General features: G+C 43.0%; 1 protein-coding gene across 5 annotated transcripts in view; it reads right to left on the reverse strand.

The window, feature by feature from the left end:
• The window catches only part of ercc2 (excision repair cross-complementation group 2), a 94,068-nt gene that overhangs the window by 1,030 nt on the left and 73,252 nt on the right, over positions 1 to 19,786 (reverse strand). For 4 of the 5 annotated variants that reach the window (XM_059984975.1, XM_059984978.1, XM_059984977.1 and 1 more), the window contains 5 exons: positions 12,743 to 12,835; positions 9,864 to 9,936; positions 8,988 to 9,058; positions 3,901 to 4,044; positions 391 to 534 (listed from right to left, as the gene is read on the reverse strand). In XM_059984975.1, coding sequence (XP_059840958.1) covers positions 391 to 534; positions 3,901 to 4,044; positions 8,988 to 9,058; positions 9,864 to 9,936; positions 12,743 to 12,835 — 525 coding nt within the window. Of the gene's footprint in view, positions 1 to 390; positions 535 to 3,900; positions 4,045 to 8,987; positions 9,743 to 9,863; positions 9,937 to 12,742; positions 12,836 to 19,786 lie in introns of those variants that run through there. The other variant, XR_009514849.1, reaches the window with a different exon arrangement.

A 19,786-nucleotide genomic window follows, 5' to 3' on the forward strand; every position in this document is an offset into this window, starting at 1 on the left:
AGGAGGCACAACAGGATAGATACTGAGATGTTTCCACTAATTAGAGCTCCAAAGAGAGGTTACAAGATGAGGAGATAGTCATATATAATGGAGGTGATTAGAAAATGCTTTTTGAGGAGGGAAATGAGTCTCTGACATTGCTGTCCCATTGGCTGGTGGTCCAGCTCATTGGTACTGAAGGTGGGCATAGATGACTTTTTGAAAGGTTAGAGTTAGGATGATGGGGAACTGGTACAAAGTTCAGGCCTGAGAGTGAGTGAGTGAGGTGGTACAAGAGAAGGTGAACCATTTCAGGAACATGGGGGGGGAGAAGGAAAGGGAGAGATATAGTGGTACAAGAGTAAGTGAGACATTCAGGAACATCAAGAGGAGAAGGAAGTTAACGCTGACCTGTCGGAAAGGCTGTGCCATCTGACGCAGAAAATGCTTGGCTATCTGCACGGACTCATCCACCGTCAGGTTCAGGTTACTGTCAGTGATGTGTTCCTGGATCCAGCGAGGTAACTTCCCCCTTTTATCAGCCCGAGCGTAACGCTACCCAGAGAGAACAATTACCAAAAGGTTACTCTGCAGCCAGGATCCCCGTCCCACCAGCCATCCTCAGTGTGTAGCCCGAGTCTGCTGCATACACAAGTATCATCTGGTCCACACCTCTCTGTCCAGGACACAGTCTCCACTATGTGCTGGGATTATGGGAACATGGGTTGGTTTCACGAAGCACTGGAGCACACTAATGGGGCTTATTGCCACTCCTATTTCCAACACTCTTAAATCACCTCATCCACATGAACTGAACTTTTCCTAAAATTATTCTCAACATTCATCATCTTGTAACTGGATAATTACCTGCTTATGGTCAACGTTTATTGCTGGGATTTACTCAGCCTGGGTTGGGAGCCCTTCATCTTGATGTCCTCAGTCAAGGAGTCAGAGACAGAGATGCACAGACCATCACACCAACCCACCTGTCTGCACTAGGCTTGGGACCCTCACTGGCTTGCCTATTTAATTAACTGCCTGAATGCCTCTTTAACTTTGTGAGCGTAGTTGGTTCCACCACCTCCTCTGGCAGCAAGTTCCAGACTTATCAAGTTCCTGGGGATTTATCAGCACCAAGATGTCCCATTACACCTTTGGAATCCTGCCCTGCTTCAGCTTACCCACATACTCTCTCTGAGCTCACTATCCTCCACTTCTCTCAGCTTTGTGAATACATATGAGGATTTCCCTGTCAATTTCTGGCTCCACACATAGACTGAACCCTTTTGGTCTGGAATCTTTCCCAGGCTACCATCTTGCTCCTTATCTGCATAGGCTCCTTATTTACTTGGGATTCTCCTTAATCTCATAGTTAAAATTTCCCATACTAATTTCTTTAAATTCCTTCCATGTTAGTTTCCTCAAGAACATCTATCCCATTCAACACAGAAACAGACCCCCTCATCAATGATGCCTACCAATGATAATCCTATTTGTCTGTATTAGACACAGATCCCTCTACACCATTCCAATCCAAGTACCTGTCCACATTCCTCTCAGCCGCCCTCGTAAATGCCTACTGTGGTACACACCAATGATAATCCTGTTTGCCCATATTAGACACACATCCCCCACTAAATTCATGTTCAAGTACTTGTTTATGTGCTTTGTGTTTCCTTTTTGTTCTGATTGTATCTTATTGTATCCATCATCAGAGATCCCAATCACCTGGGCCATACTCTCTTCTCAATGCTGCCATTGGGTAGAAGGTGCATGAGCCTCAGGACTCACACCAGGTTCAGGAACTATCAGGCTCTTCAACACAGGATAACTACACTCACTTGCCCATCCACTGAGATATTCCTAAAACCAATGATCTCACTTTAAGAACTCTTTATCTCTTTCTCTCATGTTCTTGTTATTTACTGCTATTTACTTACTGTATCGTTGCATTTGCAGTTTGTTGTCTTCCGCACTCTGGCTGATCTTTCATTGATCCTGTTATAGTCACTACTATATAGATTTATTGCGTATGTCTACAGCAAAATGCATCCCAGGGTTGTATATCGTGATATATACGTGCTTTGAAAATAAAATTTACTTTGAACTTTTCTTGTAAAACTGTATGAATTATGTTTGTTTGTAATTGTTGCATCCTCTGATAGGACCACTACCTTGTCACAAACGAGAAAATCTGCAGATGCTGGAAATTCAAGCAACACACATGAAATGCTGGATGAATTCAGTAGGCCAGGCAGCATCTATGGGAAAAAGTACAGTTGACATTTCGGGCTTGACTTGATAAACCTGGTTTACCGCTCTGATTTCATCCATTTTCTTCCTGATAAAATCTTCACTAACCTTTGCCATCTAAGGTTCTCTAATCTTGCTGCCTTTGGTTGTTACCCTTATTGGAACATGCTGGTCCTGATCTCTAACTCCAAGTACTGCCTCTTGTCAGCTGTTGTTTTACTTAAATGCATCAGTTCCCTATCTACTTTTGCCTTGTCCGTTAAGAAATCAGCCTTTCCCCCTTTCAAGACATTATGGACCAACCCGATGCCTTTCCATAAATACCTTGAAGATTACAGAATTATTTTATTTTAATTAATAAACTGATTGATTGATCGATTGAGATGCAGCGCAGAAAAGACCTTACTGGCCCTTCGCACTGCCCAACAACCTCCAACTTAATGCTAGCCTAACCATGGGACGATTTACAATGACCAATTAACCTACCAAATGGTAGGTCTTTCGACTGTGGGAGGAAACCAGAGCACCTGGAGGAAACCCATGCAGTCACAGGGAGCATTTACAAACTCCTTACAGGCGGCAGTAGGAATTGAACCCAGGTCGCTGGTACTGTAAAGCACTGTGTTAACCACTGCACTAAAGTGCCACCCCAATTGTGCTCACTGTTTTCAACATTCATACTTCCAGCATCTTTTTCAGTTTCCCCCTTCGTAAAATTCTGTACTTGGAGATGGCTCAAAGGAGATGACTGATTGATTGTTGACCCATTCCTCAGAATGACAGCAGCAACAGATAAATGGGATGCCTCTATGTTGGAGCAATACCCTACCTACACAGATATTGATTACCATTCCTTCCATGTCATCTGGCTACAATCTAGCTTAAAGACATAATGCCAGCATCTCTGCTACATGGTTTCTGATAAGCAGTAATTACTGGTCTTGGCAGCAAAGTTCCCATCCCACTCACATGGAGGGATGGTAGTTGGCACAACAGTTTACAGCACCACCTCCAGGAGGACCACAACCGTGCCATGGTTTGCAGGCTTGCATGCCTCAATGACCTGGAGAGCGATGTTGGCTAGAGTGAGTGCCTTGTGTTTTTTGGCTCTTCAAAGGGCTATCCACGCCCAGCAGGTCAAAGGGTAGAGGCCAGACTAAGTGGTCCACTGGTCCTCCAGGTTCGGGGATTCAACTCAGGGCTAACAACCCTGAGTGGTTAAAAAACAATTGTCACAGAAACAGCAAAGAATCCTTCTATACAGACAGAGGTGGAGGAATTTCATTGCGGCCCTAAACACCAGCAGTGTAACAGGCAGTATGTAAGTTTACAGTACCAGTGACCCAGGTGTAATTCCTACTGCTGCCTGTAACGAACTGTATATTTTCCCTGCGGAATGCGTGGGTTTCCTCCAGGTGCTCCGGTTTCTTCCCACTGTCCAAAAACATACTGGTTGGTATGTTAATTGATTAGGCAAAGATTAAATCAAAGGATTTCTAGGTGACGTGACTTGAAGGGGTGGAGAGGGATGGATGGATAGATAGATAGATAACCCAGCTGTGATCTTCCCACATACATCACAGAAATTAATCTCCTGGAGTTTGTGTACAAGTTAATCCTCTCTCACTGACTCGGACAAATTCTGTATTGACAGATGTTCCAAATTACCTTGTCTGCAAAAATCATTAATCCATAATCAGTTTTCCCTCGAATGGCTCGTCCCACGCACTGAGCTGCATGTCTCATAGCATCGAAGGTCAGGAAATCATTCTCGCGAATTTGGAACTGGTCCCGTGTATATTCCAGCCGAGCCTGTACAAAGGAAATACAACTTTCAGAGAGAGGAAGATAGAGGAGATATTTTTGATCTGGTTCTGAAGAATAAGATATCCTTTCACATTGGGAATAATTATCTCTGCAATTGACTTCTCTCCGAGACATTCTCTGCAGAAGTTCTTCCCTCACTGTAACCTTCTTTAGATCAACACTCTAAGATGAAAAGATATAGGAGCAAAATTAGGCCATTCGGCCCATCGGGTCTTCTCTGTCATTTAATCATAGCTGATCCATTTTCTTCTCAGCCCCAATCTCCTGTCTTCTCCCCATAATCTTCGACACCCTGATTAATCAAGAACCTATCAACCTCCAATTTAGAAATACCCAATGACTTGGTCTCCACAGCCGCCTGTGGCAACGAATTCCACAGGTTCACCACTCTTTGCTACCTCTGTGTCATCCAATGCTCCAGTGATGCAAAGAAGGGTCAGATACAGTAGGTATGAGGTACAGTAGGCTGGACTTTACTCTGTATCTAACCTAGTGGTTTCTATCCTGAGCCAGAGTCCACGGATCTCTTGCTTAATGGTATTGGTCCATGGTCCATGGGAAGCTCTGGTCCTGAGCATGTTTGATGACACAGTGGGAAGAGCTTTAGCCTCCCCATGAGGAGCACAACCTTGATGAGGATTGGAGACTTGCATGCCTCAATGACCTGGAGTCAGGGTCACCAACACCAAGTAGGTTAAAGGTTTGAGGCCAAACTAAGAGTGGTGCATCAGTCCTCCAGCCTGAGGGGGTTCAGCTCAGGGCTAACAACCCTGATTAGTCAAACAATATTGTTATGGAAACAGTAATGAAGAAAGCTTCTACATCTGAGTGCGATGGTATTCCTGAGTCTCCACCTGGGACTTGCATGACTGACAGCATTGAAAACATAGATGAAGCTACTGACATGATGAAGAAAGCTCTGAACACCACCAGAGACGGAGAGCCTTCAACACTGCTCTATCCTGGAACTGTTTAATGTGACAAATTTTGCCCCTCATCTAATCATGCTAAGTTGCTGTTTGAAAAGAAAAATTGCCAATGCTGAAATGATAAAGTCAGCAGTCTGTAGATCAGCAGGTCATTTGGCATGTGTGGAGAGAGAAATGTCGTTAATGTTGCAGGGTAATTGCCCTTAACCTGGACTGAAAAGCAAGAAAACAAGTGAGTCATAGAACCATAGAAAAGTACAACACAGAACAGGCTCTTTGGCCCATCTGGTCCATGCCAAACCATCTAAACTGCCTAGTCCACACGACCTGCTCCAGGACCAAAATCCTCCATATACCGATCCAAACTTCCCCTGAACTTTGAAATCAAGCTCACATACACCACTTGTGCCTGCAGCTCTTTCCCCACTCTCCCAACCCTCTGAGTGAAGAAGTTTCCCCTCATGTTCTCCTTAAACTTTTCACCTTTCATCCTTAACCTAGTTGTAGTCCCTCAGTGGAAAAAGCCTGTTTGCATTTATGCTATCTAAATGCAAGATAATTTTGTAAACCTCTACTAAATCTCCCCTCAATCTTCTACATTCCAAGGAATAAAGTCTTTATCTATTCTATCTTATAACTCAGGTCCTTCAGATCTGATGTGGTTTAAATTGTAAAAAAAAAAGACCATAGAAATAGTAGCAGAATTAGGCCATTTGGTTCATTGAGTCTGCTCCACTATTTCATTATGGCTGATCCATTTTCCTCTCAGCCCCAGTCTCCTGCCTTTTCCCTGTATCACCTCATGCCCTGACTAATCAAGAATCTATCAACCTCTGCCTTAAATATACTCAATGACTTGGCTTCCACAACCTCCTGTAGTAATGAATTCCAGATTCACCATTCTGTGACTGAGCAAATTCCACCTCATCTCCGTTCTATATGGAATTTCGTCTGGAAATAATTCGTTAGAACTATTGGGCCGAATATTCATGCCTCTGTTCTGAGGTTGTGTCCTCTGAAAGGGTGGAGAGAGAAAGAGACTGTCAGTGTTAGGGTGGAGATCAAGGTTGTTCCAGTGACACACATCCAGCTGCAGGTGGCAAGTGCTTGTTGCATCATAGCTGATCCTTCTGGAAGAGTGTACATCGAGGGAAATGAACTGGGTATTTGTGAAGCAGAACACAGAGGCTGAAAATCTGAAATTAATGAGAATCCTGGGGATATTCAGCAGGTCAAGCATCGTTGGTGGAGACAAAAGTACTGTTACTTCCAGGTGGCTGATATTGTCTCAGAACTGGCTGGTCCACATATATACTGGAATTGTTTAAATTCAGCATTGGGTCACAAGGGCCTGGGTGGAAGAGGTTGATACATTCTTGATTAGTCAGGGCATGAAGGGATACAGGAAAAAGGCAAGAGATTGGGGCTGAGAGGAAAATGGATCAGCCATGATGAAATGGTGGAGCAGACTCAATGGGCCAAATGGCTGAATAATGCTCCTATATCATTGATAGAGGTACACAAAATTATGAGGGATATAGATAGGGTAAATGCAACCAGGCTTTTTCCACTGAGGTTGGGTGGGACGACAACTAGAGGTCACTGGTTAAGGGTGAATGGTGAAAAGTTTAAGGGGAACGTGAGGGTAAACTTCTTCACTCAGGGGACCCTGAGATTGTGGAAAGAGATTCCAGTGCAAGTGGAGCATGTGAGCTTCATTCCAACGTTTAAGAGAAGTTTGGATAGGTACATGGATGGTCGGGATATAGAAGGCTATGGTCTGCCTACAGGTCGATGAGAATAGGCAGTTTAAGTGGTTCGGCGCAGAGTAGATGGTCTGAAGGCCTGTTCCTGTGCTGTACTTTTCTATGACTATTTTGGGACAGCAAAGGAGGTTGAAGACAGAGAGGAAGAATGGGTGCAGAGTTAAAGTGACAGGCAGTTGGAAATCCATGGTCACCCTGCTCTGCAAAGTAGTCACCCCAGTCTGTGTCTGGGTTCTCCACTGCTCAGGACATGATAAACTGAGCAAACACACTAACTAGAAGTGTAATTCATTAGTGTAGTGCTTCATCTGAAAAACGCACTTGAGTTACTGAATGACGGGAAGAAGAGACAGAAGGTATTAAGCAAGGACGTAAAACTGAGGCTTTATAAGGCACTGGTGAGGCCTCACTTGGGAGTATTGTGAGCAATTTTAGGCCCCTTATCTAAGAAAGGATGTGCTTACGTTGGAGAAGGTTCAAAGAAGGCTCACAAATATGATTCTGGATTGAAAGGCTTATCGTATGAAGATCATTTAATGGTTCTGAGCCATCAGAAGAATGAGGGGCAACCTATCAAATGTTGAAGGCCTTGATAGAATGGATATGGAGAAGATGTTTCCTCTGGTGGGGGAATCTAAGCCCACAGGGGACAGCCTCAGAATAGCAGAATAGAGAGATGTCCATTTACAATGGAGGTGAGAAGGAATTTCTATAGCCAAAGTGGTGAATTGGTGGAATTCATTGCCACAAGTGGATGTGGTGGCCAAGTCATTGGGTATAGTTAAGGCAGAGGTAGGTAGATTCTTAATTAGTCAGGACATGAAGTGATACGGGGGGGAGAACACAGGAGACTGGGGCTGAGAGGGAAATGGATTAGCCATGATGAAATAGCAGAGCCAAATGGCCTAATTCTGCTTCTAGATCATATGGTTTTATGTTATGTCTCCTGCTGTTGAACTGAAAAGTGCTGTGAGAAAGGGCATGAGAAACTGAACCCAGAAATCATTGAAGAGTGTGCTGGAAATCTTAAATACAATCTCACACACACACAAAGACATTATGTACTGAACACACATATATCCATGGAAAATTACCTACAGAACATTAAAATTGTTGCCATGACATCATTATGAGTCAGCAGAATACTTTTATTTATTAAAGTTCAAGTTGAAGTGTGATTGTCGTTGAACCATACACATGTATACAACTGAACGAACAGTTGTCCTCCAGGGCCAAGGTACAAAACGCAGTACATACACACAGCGCACATAGTAATGGTAGCACAGTTACACAAATAACATTAACAAAAATGCATGAGTTTTGAAGATGTTTTCTTGATGTCAGGAATTTCCTGGCAATATAGACCTTACCAACACACACAAATAGTGGAGAAACTCAGCAGGTCTGGCAGCATCTGTGGAAATGAATAAACAGTCGACATTTTGGGCTGAGACTCTTCTTCAGGACTGGAAAGAAAGGAGGAAAAATGCCAAAATAAGAAGTGGGGGGGGGGGTGTGAAGTGAGGGAAAGGAGGACAAGCTAGACAGTGATAGGTGAAGCCAGGTGAGGGGCGGAGGGTGGATAAACTGAGAAGCTGGGAGGAGATAGGTGTAAAAGGCAAAGGGTTGGAGAAGAATGAGTCTGATGAGAGAGGAAAGTGGACAATGGGAGAAAGGGAAAGAGGAGGGGCTGTGGAGGAGGTGATAGGCAAGTGAGGAGAAGAGGTAAGAGGCCAGAATGGGGAAATGAAGAAGAGGGTGGAGGCAAAAATTACCAGCATCTGGAGAAATCAATGTTCATGCCATCAGGTTGGGGGCTATCTTGACAGAATATGAGGTGTTGCTCCTCCAACCTGACAGTGGCCTCATTGTGGCAGAAGAGGAGACCATGGACCAACATGCCAGTGTCACAGCAAGTGGAATGGGTGCAATCTGGGTTAGGTATGGAGTAATGTCTCCATCACACACTCTGAGGACAAACAAGTACCTCCTGAGTCTCCAGTTCAAATTTTCACCATTTGCAATGAGATATTCCCATAAAGTACCTCTCCTCCTCCCCACCCCTCTTGGCAATGCAAAGCAACTGATTCCTTCCTGGTTTGCTCCTTCATGCCCAGAGCTCACTCTTCTTCTAACTACACTTCTCAATGTGATTTTACATGGACATATGTTCAATACAGAATCCCAAGCACATCATGAACCTAGCCAACAGCATGAGCAGTGGAGTACTCACCTTCAGAATCCTGCTCTGAGTGTAGACGTAGGGAACACCAAACATAATGACAGCTCTCCCATAGTGATGGACTGTCGGTAAACATACAGAATAAACATCAATAGTGGTAAGTTCAGTGCAAACTCCAAGAGTTTTCCATGAGCATCCTTACACTTCATCCTCCTCCTTCATCCCGTACTCTCCCCCTTCCATCACCTAATGTCCTCCATCCCCTCTGCCTAAACACCACCTTCTCCACATTCCCGAACAATGTCACCCTGCTAGGTCAACCCTACGCTTTTCTCTGGAACCTATCTTTTCCCACCCTAGCCCAAAACCTGTCTCATCTCCTCCGCCCCTACCTGGAACTGAACTCCTTTAGACATCCGCAATGGGGTTATACATAGAGTCTGTCTAAATGGGTGTGGTGTGAGATTGTGAAATCAGAACCTATGAGCATATTTCACGTTCCCAAGATTTATCCTGCCGGTGAGGTAAGCAATATCCAATTAAATCCAACAGTTATAAAGTGGAGGGGTTGAGATTTGTCTCTACCAAAGGAGGTGTAAGATGCTCCCTCCCTGCTTAGCCCCCCAATCAGAGTTACATGAAACCATGGGAGCAGGAGGTGGATGGTCATATGAGTAACTGGTGCATGTGACAGGTTCCGGTTATGCGATCACTGACGCCAGACAATCTCTGAAGAGTACTGATAACTGACGGGGTTACGTGGCTTGTAAAAACACTCCCCAGAAGAAGGCAATGGCAAACCACTTCTGTAAAAAAAAAATTGCCAAGACCAATCATGGTCATGGAAAGACAACGATCACTGATGTCATATAAGACGGCACATAATGATAATGATGGTGATAATGAAGGTTTTTTTCTGGCACTGACCAAAATCTATTCCCTCGGAGACTTTCCCTCTTGCAACAGAAAGCAGAATGGCCCCTCGCCCATTCTCACATGCCTAAAATAAAAACACAAAAATTTATGAGCAACAGTCATGGTCTGCAGAATGAAAAGGCACCAGGAACATACACAAACAAAGTTTTCACTTGTCAATCACTTCTTTGGCAGAGGCTGCAAAATCATTGGTAAGGTACATGCACATCTATCTCCATTATGATCCAGCTTACAATTTGCCAAAATAAACGGATCCTTTTCAGGTTGGCTGCTGGTGACCAGCGGTGTTCCATAGGGGTCTGTGTTGGGACTGTGTTCTTTTTATGTTTATATATCAATGATTTGGATGAGGGAGTTGATGGCTTTGCGGCCAAGCTTGTGGACAAAATGAAGACAGGTGGAGGGGCCGGTAGTGTTGAGGGACCAGAGAAACTACATAAGGACTTAGACAGAAGTGTCGGGAAGTGCATGGTCATGCATTTTGGTAACAGAGATAAAGGCATAGACTATTTTCTAAATAGAGAGAGAATTCCAAACTCTAAGGCTTAAAGGGACTTGAGAGTCCTCGTGCAAGATTCCCTAAAGGTTAATTAGTAGGTTGAATCAGTGGTAAAGAAGGCAAATACAATGTTACATTTACAAATTTACAAACACATTTCGAAAAGACTAGAATATAAAAGCAAGGATGTAATGTTGAGGCTTTATAAGGCACTGGAGAGGCCTCACTTGGGAGTATTGTGAGTAGTTTTGGCCCCTTATCTAAGAAAGGATACACTGACACTGGAGAGGGTTCAGAGGAGGTTCACAAAAATGATTCCGAGATTGAAAGGTTTATCATATGAGGAGCATTTAATGGCTCAGGGCCTGTACTCACTGGAGTTCAGAAGAGTGAAGAGGGATCTCATTGAAACCTATCGAATGTTGAAAGGCCTCAACAGAGTGGATGCGGAGAGGATGTTTCCTATGGATTAGAGTCCAAGACCAGAGGACAGAACCTCAGAATATAGGGATGTCCATTTAGAACAGAGATGAGGAGGAATTCCTTTAGCCAGAGAGTGGTGAGTCTGTGGAATTTATTATCACAGGCAGCTGTGGAGGCCAAGTCATTGGGTATAATTAAGGCAGAGGAACTGACCTTCGGACCACAGTGTTCTGCCGATCCAATAATCAAATGGCTAACTAAACTAATCTCTTCTGCTTAAAAATTGTCTGCATCCTTCCATTTTTCTCAAATTCATGGACCTATCTAAACATCCCTTAGAAGTCCCTAATTATCTGCCTCTACCACCATTCCAGGCAGTGCACTTAAGGCACCCGTCACTCTCTGTGTAAAAAACTTTCCTCTCACATCTCCTTTGAAATTATTCCCTCTTGCCTTAGATGCATGCCCTCCAGTTTTAGATATTTTAACCCAGGGAAAAAGATACTGTCTGTTTGTCAATGACCCTCATAACCTTTATAAATCTCTATCAGATCTCTCAGCATCCGCCATTCCAGAGAAAACCTCTCGTTATATCCAACCTCTTGTTACAGCACATGCCCTCGAATCCAGGCAGCATCCTGGTAAACCTCTCCTGCACCCTCTCCAAAGCCTCAACATCCTTCCTATAGTGGTGTAACCAGAACTGTAGGCAACACTCCTGATGCAGATTATAAAACAAGAGTTTTTATAAAGCTGCAACGTTACTTCCAGACTTTTGAACTGAATGTCTCAACAAATAAAGGTGAGCATGCCATATGCCTTTTTCACCACCTTATCAACCAGCTATGAACTTCGATCTCAAGATCCCTCTGCTCATCAAAACAGTGTACTGACTATATATTTAACTTACCAAGGTGCAACACCTCACATTTGACTGGGTTAAACTCCATCTGCCATTCTTCTGCCCATATCTGTAACTGATCTATAACCCACTATATTCCTTGCCAGTCTTCTACACTATCCACAACACCACCATCCTCGGTATCACCCATAAACTTTCTAACCCACTCATCTACAATTTCATCCAGGTCACTTATATACATCACCAACAGCAAAGATCTCAGTACAGATCCCTGCAGGACACCACTAATCACAGACCACCACCTAGAATAAGTCCCTTTGACCACCACTCTCTGCCTCCGATGGCAAGCCAGTTCTGAATCCAAATGGCCAATTCACCATGGATCTCATGCATTTTCCTGCCATGAGGGACCTTGTCAAAAACCTTACTAAAGACACATTTCTGCATTGACAAACAGAATTCTGGACCATTTGTTCTGAGACAAATTTCAAATTCCACCATTAAATTTAAAATAATCTTGATTGTTATTATGTTTTGTTTTATAAATTTTAATTATGGAAGTGATGTGTATATAGAATATTCAAGACAAACTTTTCACTGTATCCTGGTAGACATGACAATAGACCAATACCAGTAGCAATACATTTGGAGCACCGTGTGTAGTAATAGATGCCTTGTTAAAGGAAGGTGGAGGCTTCGGGGAGGTAATTAGACTTTACAGTCAGCATGTCATTGTGGACCAAAGGGCTTGTTTCTGTCCCGCACTGTTCTGCATCAGTGACACTAAGAGAACCCTGCATCCTCCATCAGATAGAACCTAGGCAGCACTGCACTGTCAGAAAAGTGATTAGGGCAAGACTTCGGGAAGGCCTGTCTTTCTGCTGAGACTTGGTCTGGGAATAAAAAAAACAACGATGTAATCCAAGAAAGAATTGGGGTTATTTGTCAAGATCAACTCAGCTCCCAACCACAGATCAACAGACAGATGAGCTGGCCATTTATCATTGTTGTTTGTGGCAGGTTTTATCATTCACAGCTCAGAGTGTCCCACCTCCCTTCCAATTCCTCCAGCTCCATCTCACTTACCTCCTGGTATTTCTCCAGAGCTACGCTGGTCTCAGCAGCATCTTGCGTTTCGATGAAAATAAGTTTATTTCGTTGAATGTTTTCTAGAATGCCCTATAGAGAAAAGGAGAGAAATGTAGGCATTATGGCCAAAATATGGAAAGATCTGAAGCATTCAGCTTTGAGGCATTTTGATTGGCTAAGAAAATGGATGTGCACTTAGCCCATGACTGTGGGGCTAGGCATAGCTCAAATGTCATCTATAAATTTGTTCATGACACAACAGTGTGCTGGCAGAATTCCAGATGGTGATGAGAGGGCATACAGGAGTGAGATATATCAGCTAGTTGAGTGGTGTTGTAGTAATAAACTAGCACTCAATATCAGTAAGACCAAAGAAATGATTGTGGACTTCAGAAAGGGTAAGATGAGGGAACACGCAACAGTCCCCATCAGAAGTGGAAAGCGTGAACAATTTCAAGTTCCTGAGTGTCAATATCTCTGAAGATCTATGTGGGGCCCAACATAGATCAGCTACAAAGAAGCTATATTTAATTTTGAGCTTGAGGAGGTATGGTACATCACCAAAGATGCTCATAAATTTCTACTGATGTACCGTGGACAGCATTCTAACTGGCTGCATTACTGTCTGGTATTGGGGGGTTGGCTACCGCATAGGATCAAAATAAGCTGCAGAGAGTTGTAAAATTTGTCAGCTCCATCATGGGCACTCGCCTCTGTAGTATCCAGGACATCTGTAAGGAGTGATGCCTCAAAAAGATGGCATTCATCATTAAGAATTCCCATCACCCAGGACATGCCTTCTTCTGAATGCTACCATTAGGGAGGAAGAACAGACGCCTGAAGATACACACTCAACGATTCAGTGACAGCTTCTTTCCCTCTGCCATCCTGTAATTCTGCCACAAAGTCAACAAGTTTCACAACATAAGCCTATGATATTAAACCTGATTTTCAAATTGATTTGCCCAGGTCTCACATTCCTCCCAATTCTCTTGTCTGACGAGGACGAGGGCTTTGATGAGGTTGTTGCGATAGTGAGCAGGGTGGATAGAAGTGAGTTAGTACTGATATCTATCTGACAGCCTAATTCACAAACAATGTCAGCACCTGTCTGGTTGAGATCCATGCGGTGTATCGGTGAAGCTGGGTAGTTCATGCATGGCACATTTAAGGTGATGGTTAAGAATACAAAGGCAGAGAAGGAACAGGAATCCACCCAGCAGATCAATAGGATCAGGCAAGAAGGCCACCTTGCTTACCATCAAATTTTCCCATTCGTACACCTAGAACACGGAACAGTACAACACAGGAACAGGCCCTTTGGCCCACAATGTTGCGTCAAGTCAGCTAAGAAGTAAATTAAAGCCAAAAAACTAATCCTTCCTGCCTACACAATGCCCATATCCCTCCATCTTCCTCATATTCATTTGTCTATCTAAAAGTCTCTTAAAAGCCTCTAATGCACTGCCTGTACCACCATACCAGGCATCCACCACTCTCTGAGTAAAAAAAACTTACTCCTCGCATCCCTTTTGAACCTATTCCCTCTCATCTTCAATGCATGCCCTCTGGTATTAGACATTTCTACCCTGGGAAACAGATACTCCCTGTGCCTCTTGTAATCTTATAAACCTCTATCAGATTTTCCTTCAGGTTTCTGCCATTCCAGAGCAAACAACCCAAGTTTGTCCAGACGCTCACGATAGCACATGTATAAACCAGGCAGCATCCTGGTAAACCTCTTCTGCATAGGCAAGAACATTGGTTCATGGGGGAGTGTAGCCAGAACCAGACACCATAATTGACAGCCACACAAGAAGGCAAGAACAAATGTCAGAGAGCAGCATTGATGGGTTTTCGATACTGTGAGCATTTCTGTTGCAGTAGATGTTACCCCAAGATAGTATGTTTCTATTGGTACTTCAGGATCAAGGATATCAATGCAGAACATCGTGAAAGGAGAGGTTGAAGAAATAGGAATTATACCAAAGACAGAGATGGAGCAAGAGATTTTACGTACTTATTTATCGAGATACAGTGCGGAATATGCCTTTCTGGCCATTTGAACCACGCCACCTAGCAATTTCCCAATTTAATCTGAGCCTAATCACAGAACAATTTACAATGACCAATTAACCTACTAACCAGTATGTCTTTGGACTGTGGGAGCAGAGACAGCGATAGAGGGAGAGATGAGATCCTGCAATCCGTCTCACGAAGATGAAAGGTTGAAGATCAGGAATCGCTGAACTACCCCTTGTGCCGAACATTAATCAAGTGCAGAAACAGGATGATAGAACAGATGAATGGATGGCTGGCGAGATGATGCAGGACAGACAGCTTTAGATTTATGAGACTTTGCAACTTCTTTTGGGCAGGTGGGTCCATAAGAGATGGATGGGTTACACCTAAACAGGACTATTAGTTTTAAGATACTCTTGGTCAAAGATAGAACTGGTCTACTAGTTCTTCATTTGGGCAAGTTAACTGTGATGACATTTGACAGGATCTAGCGTAGGTTGATTGGGAGAGGTAGGACTGCAAGTGGGAGACTTTCCTCTGAGTGAGGAAATTCCCCTTCAGGTTCCCTTTAAATATTTTACCTTTCACCCTAAACCTACGACCTCTAGTTTCAGACTCAACCAACCCGAGGGTAAAAATACTGCACACATCCACCCTATCCATACCTTTCATAATTTTGTACATCTATATAAGATCTCCTTCATTCTCCTAGGCTTCAATGAATGAGGTCCTAACTTATTCTGTCTATCCTGTAACTCGACCCTCAAGTCCCAGCAACAGTGCATTTTCTCTGCACTGTTTCAATCTTTCTGATATATTTCCTGTAGGTAACAGATCAGATCTGTATACAATACTCTTGATTAGGTCTCAAACAACATCTTCAACACAACATCCCATTTCCTGTACTCAATGCCCTGACTTGTGAAGGCCAATTTGCCAAAAAGCTCTCTTTACAACCCTACCTACCATAATTCAAGGAAATATAGACCTATATTGCCAGGCTTCTTTGTTCTTCTGCACACCTCAGCCCTACCATTCACTGTACATGCCTTACCCTGGTTTGCCCTCCTAAAGCGTAACACCTCACACTTGTCTGCATTACACTTCATCTGCAATTTTTCCACCCATTTCTCCAGCTGGCCCAGATCACTTTGCAAGCTTTGATAGCCATGTCCAGTACACCCCAAATCTTGGTCTCATTCACAAATTTGCTGATCCACATTATCATCTAAAATATTAATATCAATGATGAACAGCAATGGACTCAGCACTGAACTGTGTGGCACACCGCTCGTCACAGGATTCCAGTCAGAGAGACAGCCAACTCTCTGGCTTCTCCAATCCAACTCACTATTCATCCTGAATACCAAGTGACTTAACCTTCTGGACTAGTGCCATCCTCAGGGGAGTGAGTGTTTAATAGACAGTAATAATTTGAATTTGAATTTGTCCACTGTCTTGTAAATATTTGATGTTTTATTTTGTGTAAATAAACGATTGTAGCTTTGTAAAAAAAAACAGGTAAAGTAGACCATGCAATATAGGCGAAATGTGTGACAGGTGTGGGTTACCTCAAATTGTAAAATTCAATGTTCATACAATTGGGTTCCTCCAACTTTGTTGTAGGGTTTGGAGGCTTGGACTTTAATGACTTGGGAGAGCTATGTTAGTTGGAGTCAGGACTCTTTGTAGGGGTACCCATGCCAAGCAGGTTAAAGAGTAGAGTGGTCCTCCTGTTCTGGAGTTCAGCTCAGGGCTATCAACCCTGATTGATAAAACAAAGTCGTTATGGAAACATCAATGAAGAATCTTTCGAAATCTAAGTGTGATGGTATTCCTGAATCTCCACCCGAAACTTGCATGACTGACAGTAGTGAAAACTAAGATGCTGACACTATGAAGGAAGCCCTGAACACTGCCAGAGATGGAGGACCTTCATGCTGCCCTAAACTCCAGCGGTGAAACAGGCAGTAGGTGATACCACTGGGTTATAAGGCGTCCAAGCAAAGTAATGGATGTTCTTCTTTCACTCTGCTCTTACAATGGAGAAGGCCACAAACAGACAGGTCAGTGTGAGATTGGGAAGGAGAATCAAAACTACATATACCCAGAAGCTTGAGATGGAAAGATCACAGCTATTCTGCAAAATGGTCTCCTGGTCTATGCTTCCACCAATGTGGAGGTGGCCGGGGCAGATATGAAAAGGTTGTTTCTTTTAACCGAGGAATCTGGAACTAGGAGGTCAACCTCAAAGGGCAAACAACTATGAGACATTTCTTAACTCAGAGGGTGCTGCATCTGTATAATTCTCTACTACGTGTTGCTGAAGAGATTTTGTTATTGATGGCACTGAAGACCCAGGATATCTTCAAGGAGCGATGCCTCAAAAAGGCGGCATCCATCATTAAGGACCCCCATCATGCAGGTCATGCCCTCTTCTCATTGGTACCATCAGGAAAGAGGTACAGAAGCCTGAAGGCACACACTCAACAATTCAGGAACAGCTTCTTCCCCTCTATTATCAGATTTCTGAGTGGACATTGAACCCACGAACACTACCTCACTACTTTTCCTCCACAGTTGCCCATAGCAAAGAAATTCACAGATTTATCACTCTCTGGCAAAAGAAATTCCTCCTCATCTCCATTCTAAAAGGACACCCCTCTATTCTGAGGCTGTTTCCTCTGGTCTTAGACTCTCCCACCACAGGAAACATCCTCTCCACATCCACCCTATCAAGGCCTTTCACCATTCGGTAGGTTTCAATGAGGTCACCCTTATTCTTCTGAATTATAGTGAATACAGACCCAGAGCCAAACACTTTTCAGATGACAAGCTATTCAATCGTGATATAATTTTCATGAATCTCATTTGAATCCCTTCCAGTTTCAGCACATCCTTTCTAAGATAATGGGCCTAAAACTGCTTACAATACTCCAAGAGAGGCCTCAGTAGTGCTTCATAAAGTTTCAACATTGTATCCTTGCTTTTTACATCCTAGTCCTCTTTAAATGAATGTGAACATTGCATTTGCCTTCCTCACCACTGACTGAACCTGAAAATTAATCTTTAGAGAATCCAGCACAAGGACTCCCAAGCTCCACTGCACCTCAGTCTTTTTGTATTTTCTCCCCATTTAGAAAATAGTCCAACCTTTCATGTCTTCTACTAATATGCATAACCATTCTCTTCATTACACTGTATTCCATCCACCAATTCTTTGCACATTCTTCTTATCTGACTAAGTCCCTCTGCAGCCTCCCTACTTACTCAAAACTACCAGCCAATCCACCTACCTTCATATCATCTACAATCTTTGTAACAAAATCATCAATTCCATTATCCAAATCATTGACATAGAATGTAAAAATCATTGATCCCAACACAGTCCTGTGTGGAACACCACCAGTCACCAGCAGCCAACCAAAAAAGGCTCCCTTTATTCCCACTCTTTGCCTCCTGCAGATCAGCCAATGCTTTATCCCTGCTGGAATATTTCCTGTATTATCATGGGCACTTAACTTGTTAAGCAGCCTCATGCATGGCACTTTGTCAAAGGCCTTCTGAAAATCCATGTACATTACATCAACTGATTCTTTCTCTGACCTGCTTGTTATTTCTTCAACGAATTCCAACAGATTTGTCAGGCAAGAATTTCCCTTGAAGAAACCATGCTAACCACAGCCTATTTTATCACGTGCCTCTAAGTACACTGAAACCTCATCCTTAATAATCGATCCAACCACTGAGGTCAGACTTTCTTTTGCCTCTCTTCCTTTTTGAAGAGTGGAGTGACACTTCATGATCCCTGATACCTAGAACTTGCACCATATTTCTAGTGTCTTCCACAGTGAAGACTGACATAAAATACCTGTTCAGTTCATCCGCTAGTTCATTCTCCCCTATTACTACCTCTGCAGCATCATTTTCCAGTGGTCCAATATCCACTCACACCTCATTTGCACTTTATGTATCAGAAGGAACTTTTGGTATCCTCTAATATTACTGGTTACCCTATTTTCATATTCCATCTTTACCTTCTTAATGACATTTTTAGTTACCTTCTGTTGTTTTTTAAGTTTCCCAATTCTCTACCTTCCCACTATATTGTTCTTTATTATATGACCTCTTTTTGGCTTTTATGTTGGCTTTGACTTCTCTTGTTAGTCACAGTTGTGCCATTTTTCTTCTAAAATACTTCTTCCTCTTTGGGATGCATATATCCTGTTCCTCTGAATTGCTTCCAGAAATTCCAGCTATAGTTGCTCTGCCATCATCCCTGTCAGTGTTCTTTTCCAATCACTTCTGGCTAAATCCTCTCTCATGTCTCTGTAATTCTCTTTACTCCACTGAAATACTGATACATCTGACCTTAGTTTCTCCTTCTCAAACCTCAGGGTGAATCCAATCACAGTATGATCACTTTCCCCTAAGGGTTCTTCTACCTTAAGCTCTCTCATCAATTCTGGTTCATTGCACAACACCTAATCCAGAGTAGCTGATTCCCTAGTGGATTCAACCATGAGCTGCTCTAAAGTCATCTCACAGGCATTCTTGAAATTCCCTCTCCTGGAAACCAGCACCAACCTGATTTTCCCTATCTACCGCATATTGAAATTCCCTATGACTACTGTAAAATTGCCCTTTTGACATGCATTTTCAATCTCCTGTTATAATTTGTAGATCACATCCTTACTGCTTTTTAGGGGTCTGTATACAACTCCCATTTGGGTCTTTTTACCCTTGCAGTTCCTGAACTCTATCCATAATGATTCGACACCTTCTGACCTTTGTCACCACTTTCTAATGATGTGAGTTCAATTTTTACAAACAGAGTAACATCACCCCCTCTGCCTTCCTATCTGTCCATTTGATACAATGTGTATCCTTTAACATTAAACTCCGAGCTATAATCTTCTTTCAGCCATGATTCAGTGATGCCTACAATATCATACATGGCAATCTGTAACAGCGCTGCAAGTTCATCTACCTTATTCCACATACTACATGCATTCAAAC

This window comes from Hypanus sabinus, chromosome 11, assembly GCF_030144855.1.
Source record: "Hypanus sabinus isolate sHypSab1 chromosome 11, sHypSab1.hap1, whole genome shotgun sequence".
In the NCBI taxonomy this organism is placed as follows: domain Eukaryota; kingdom Metazoa; phylum Chordata; class Chondrichthyes; order Myliobatiformes; family Dasyatidae; genus Hypanus; species Hypanus sabinus.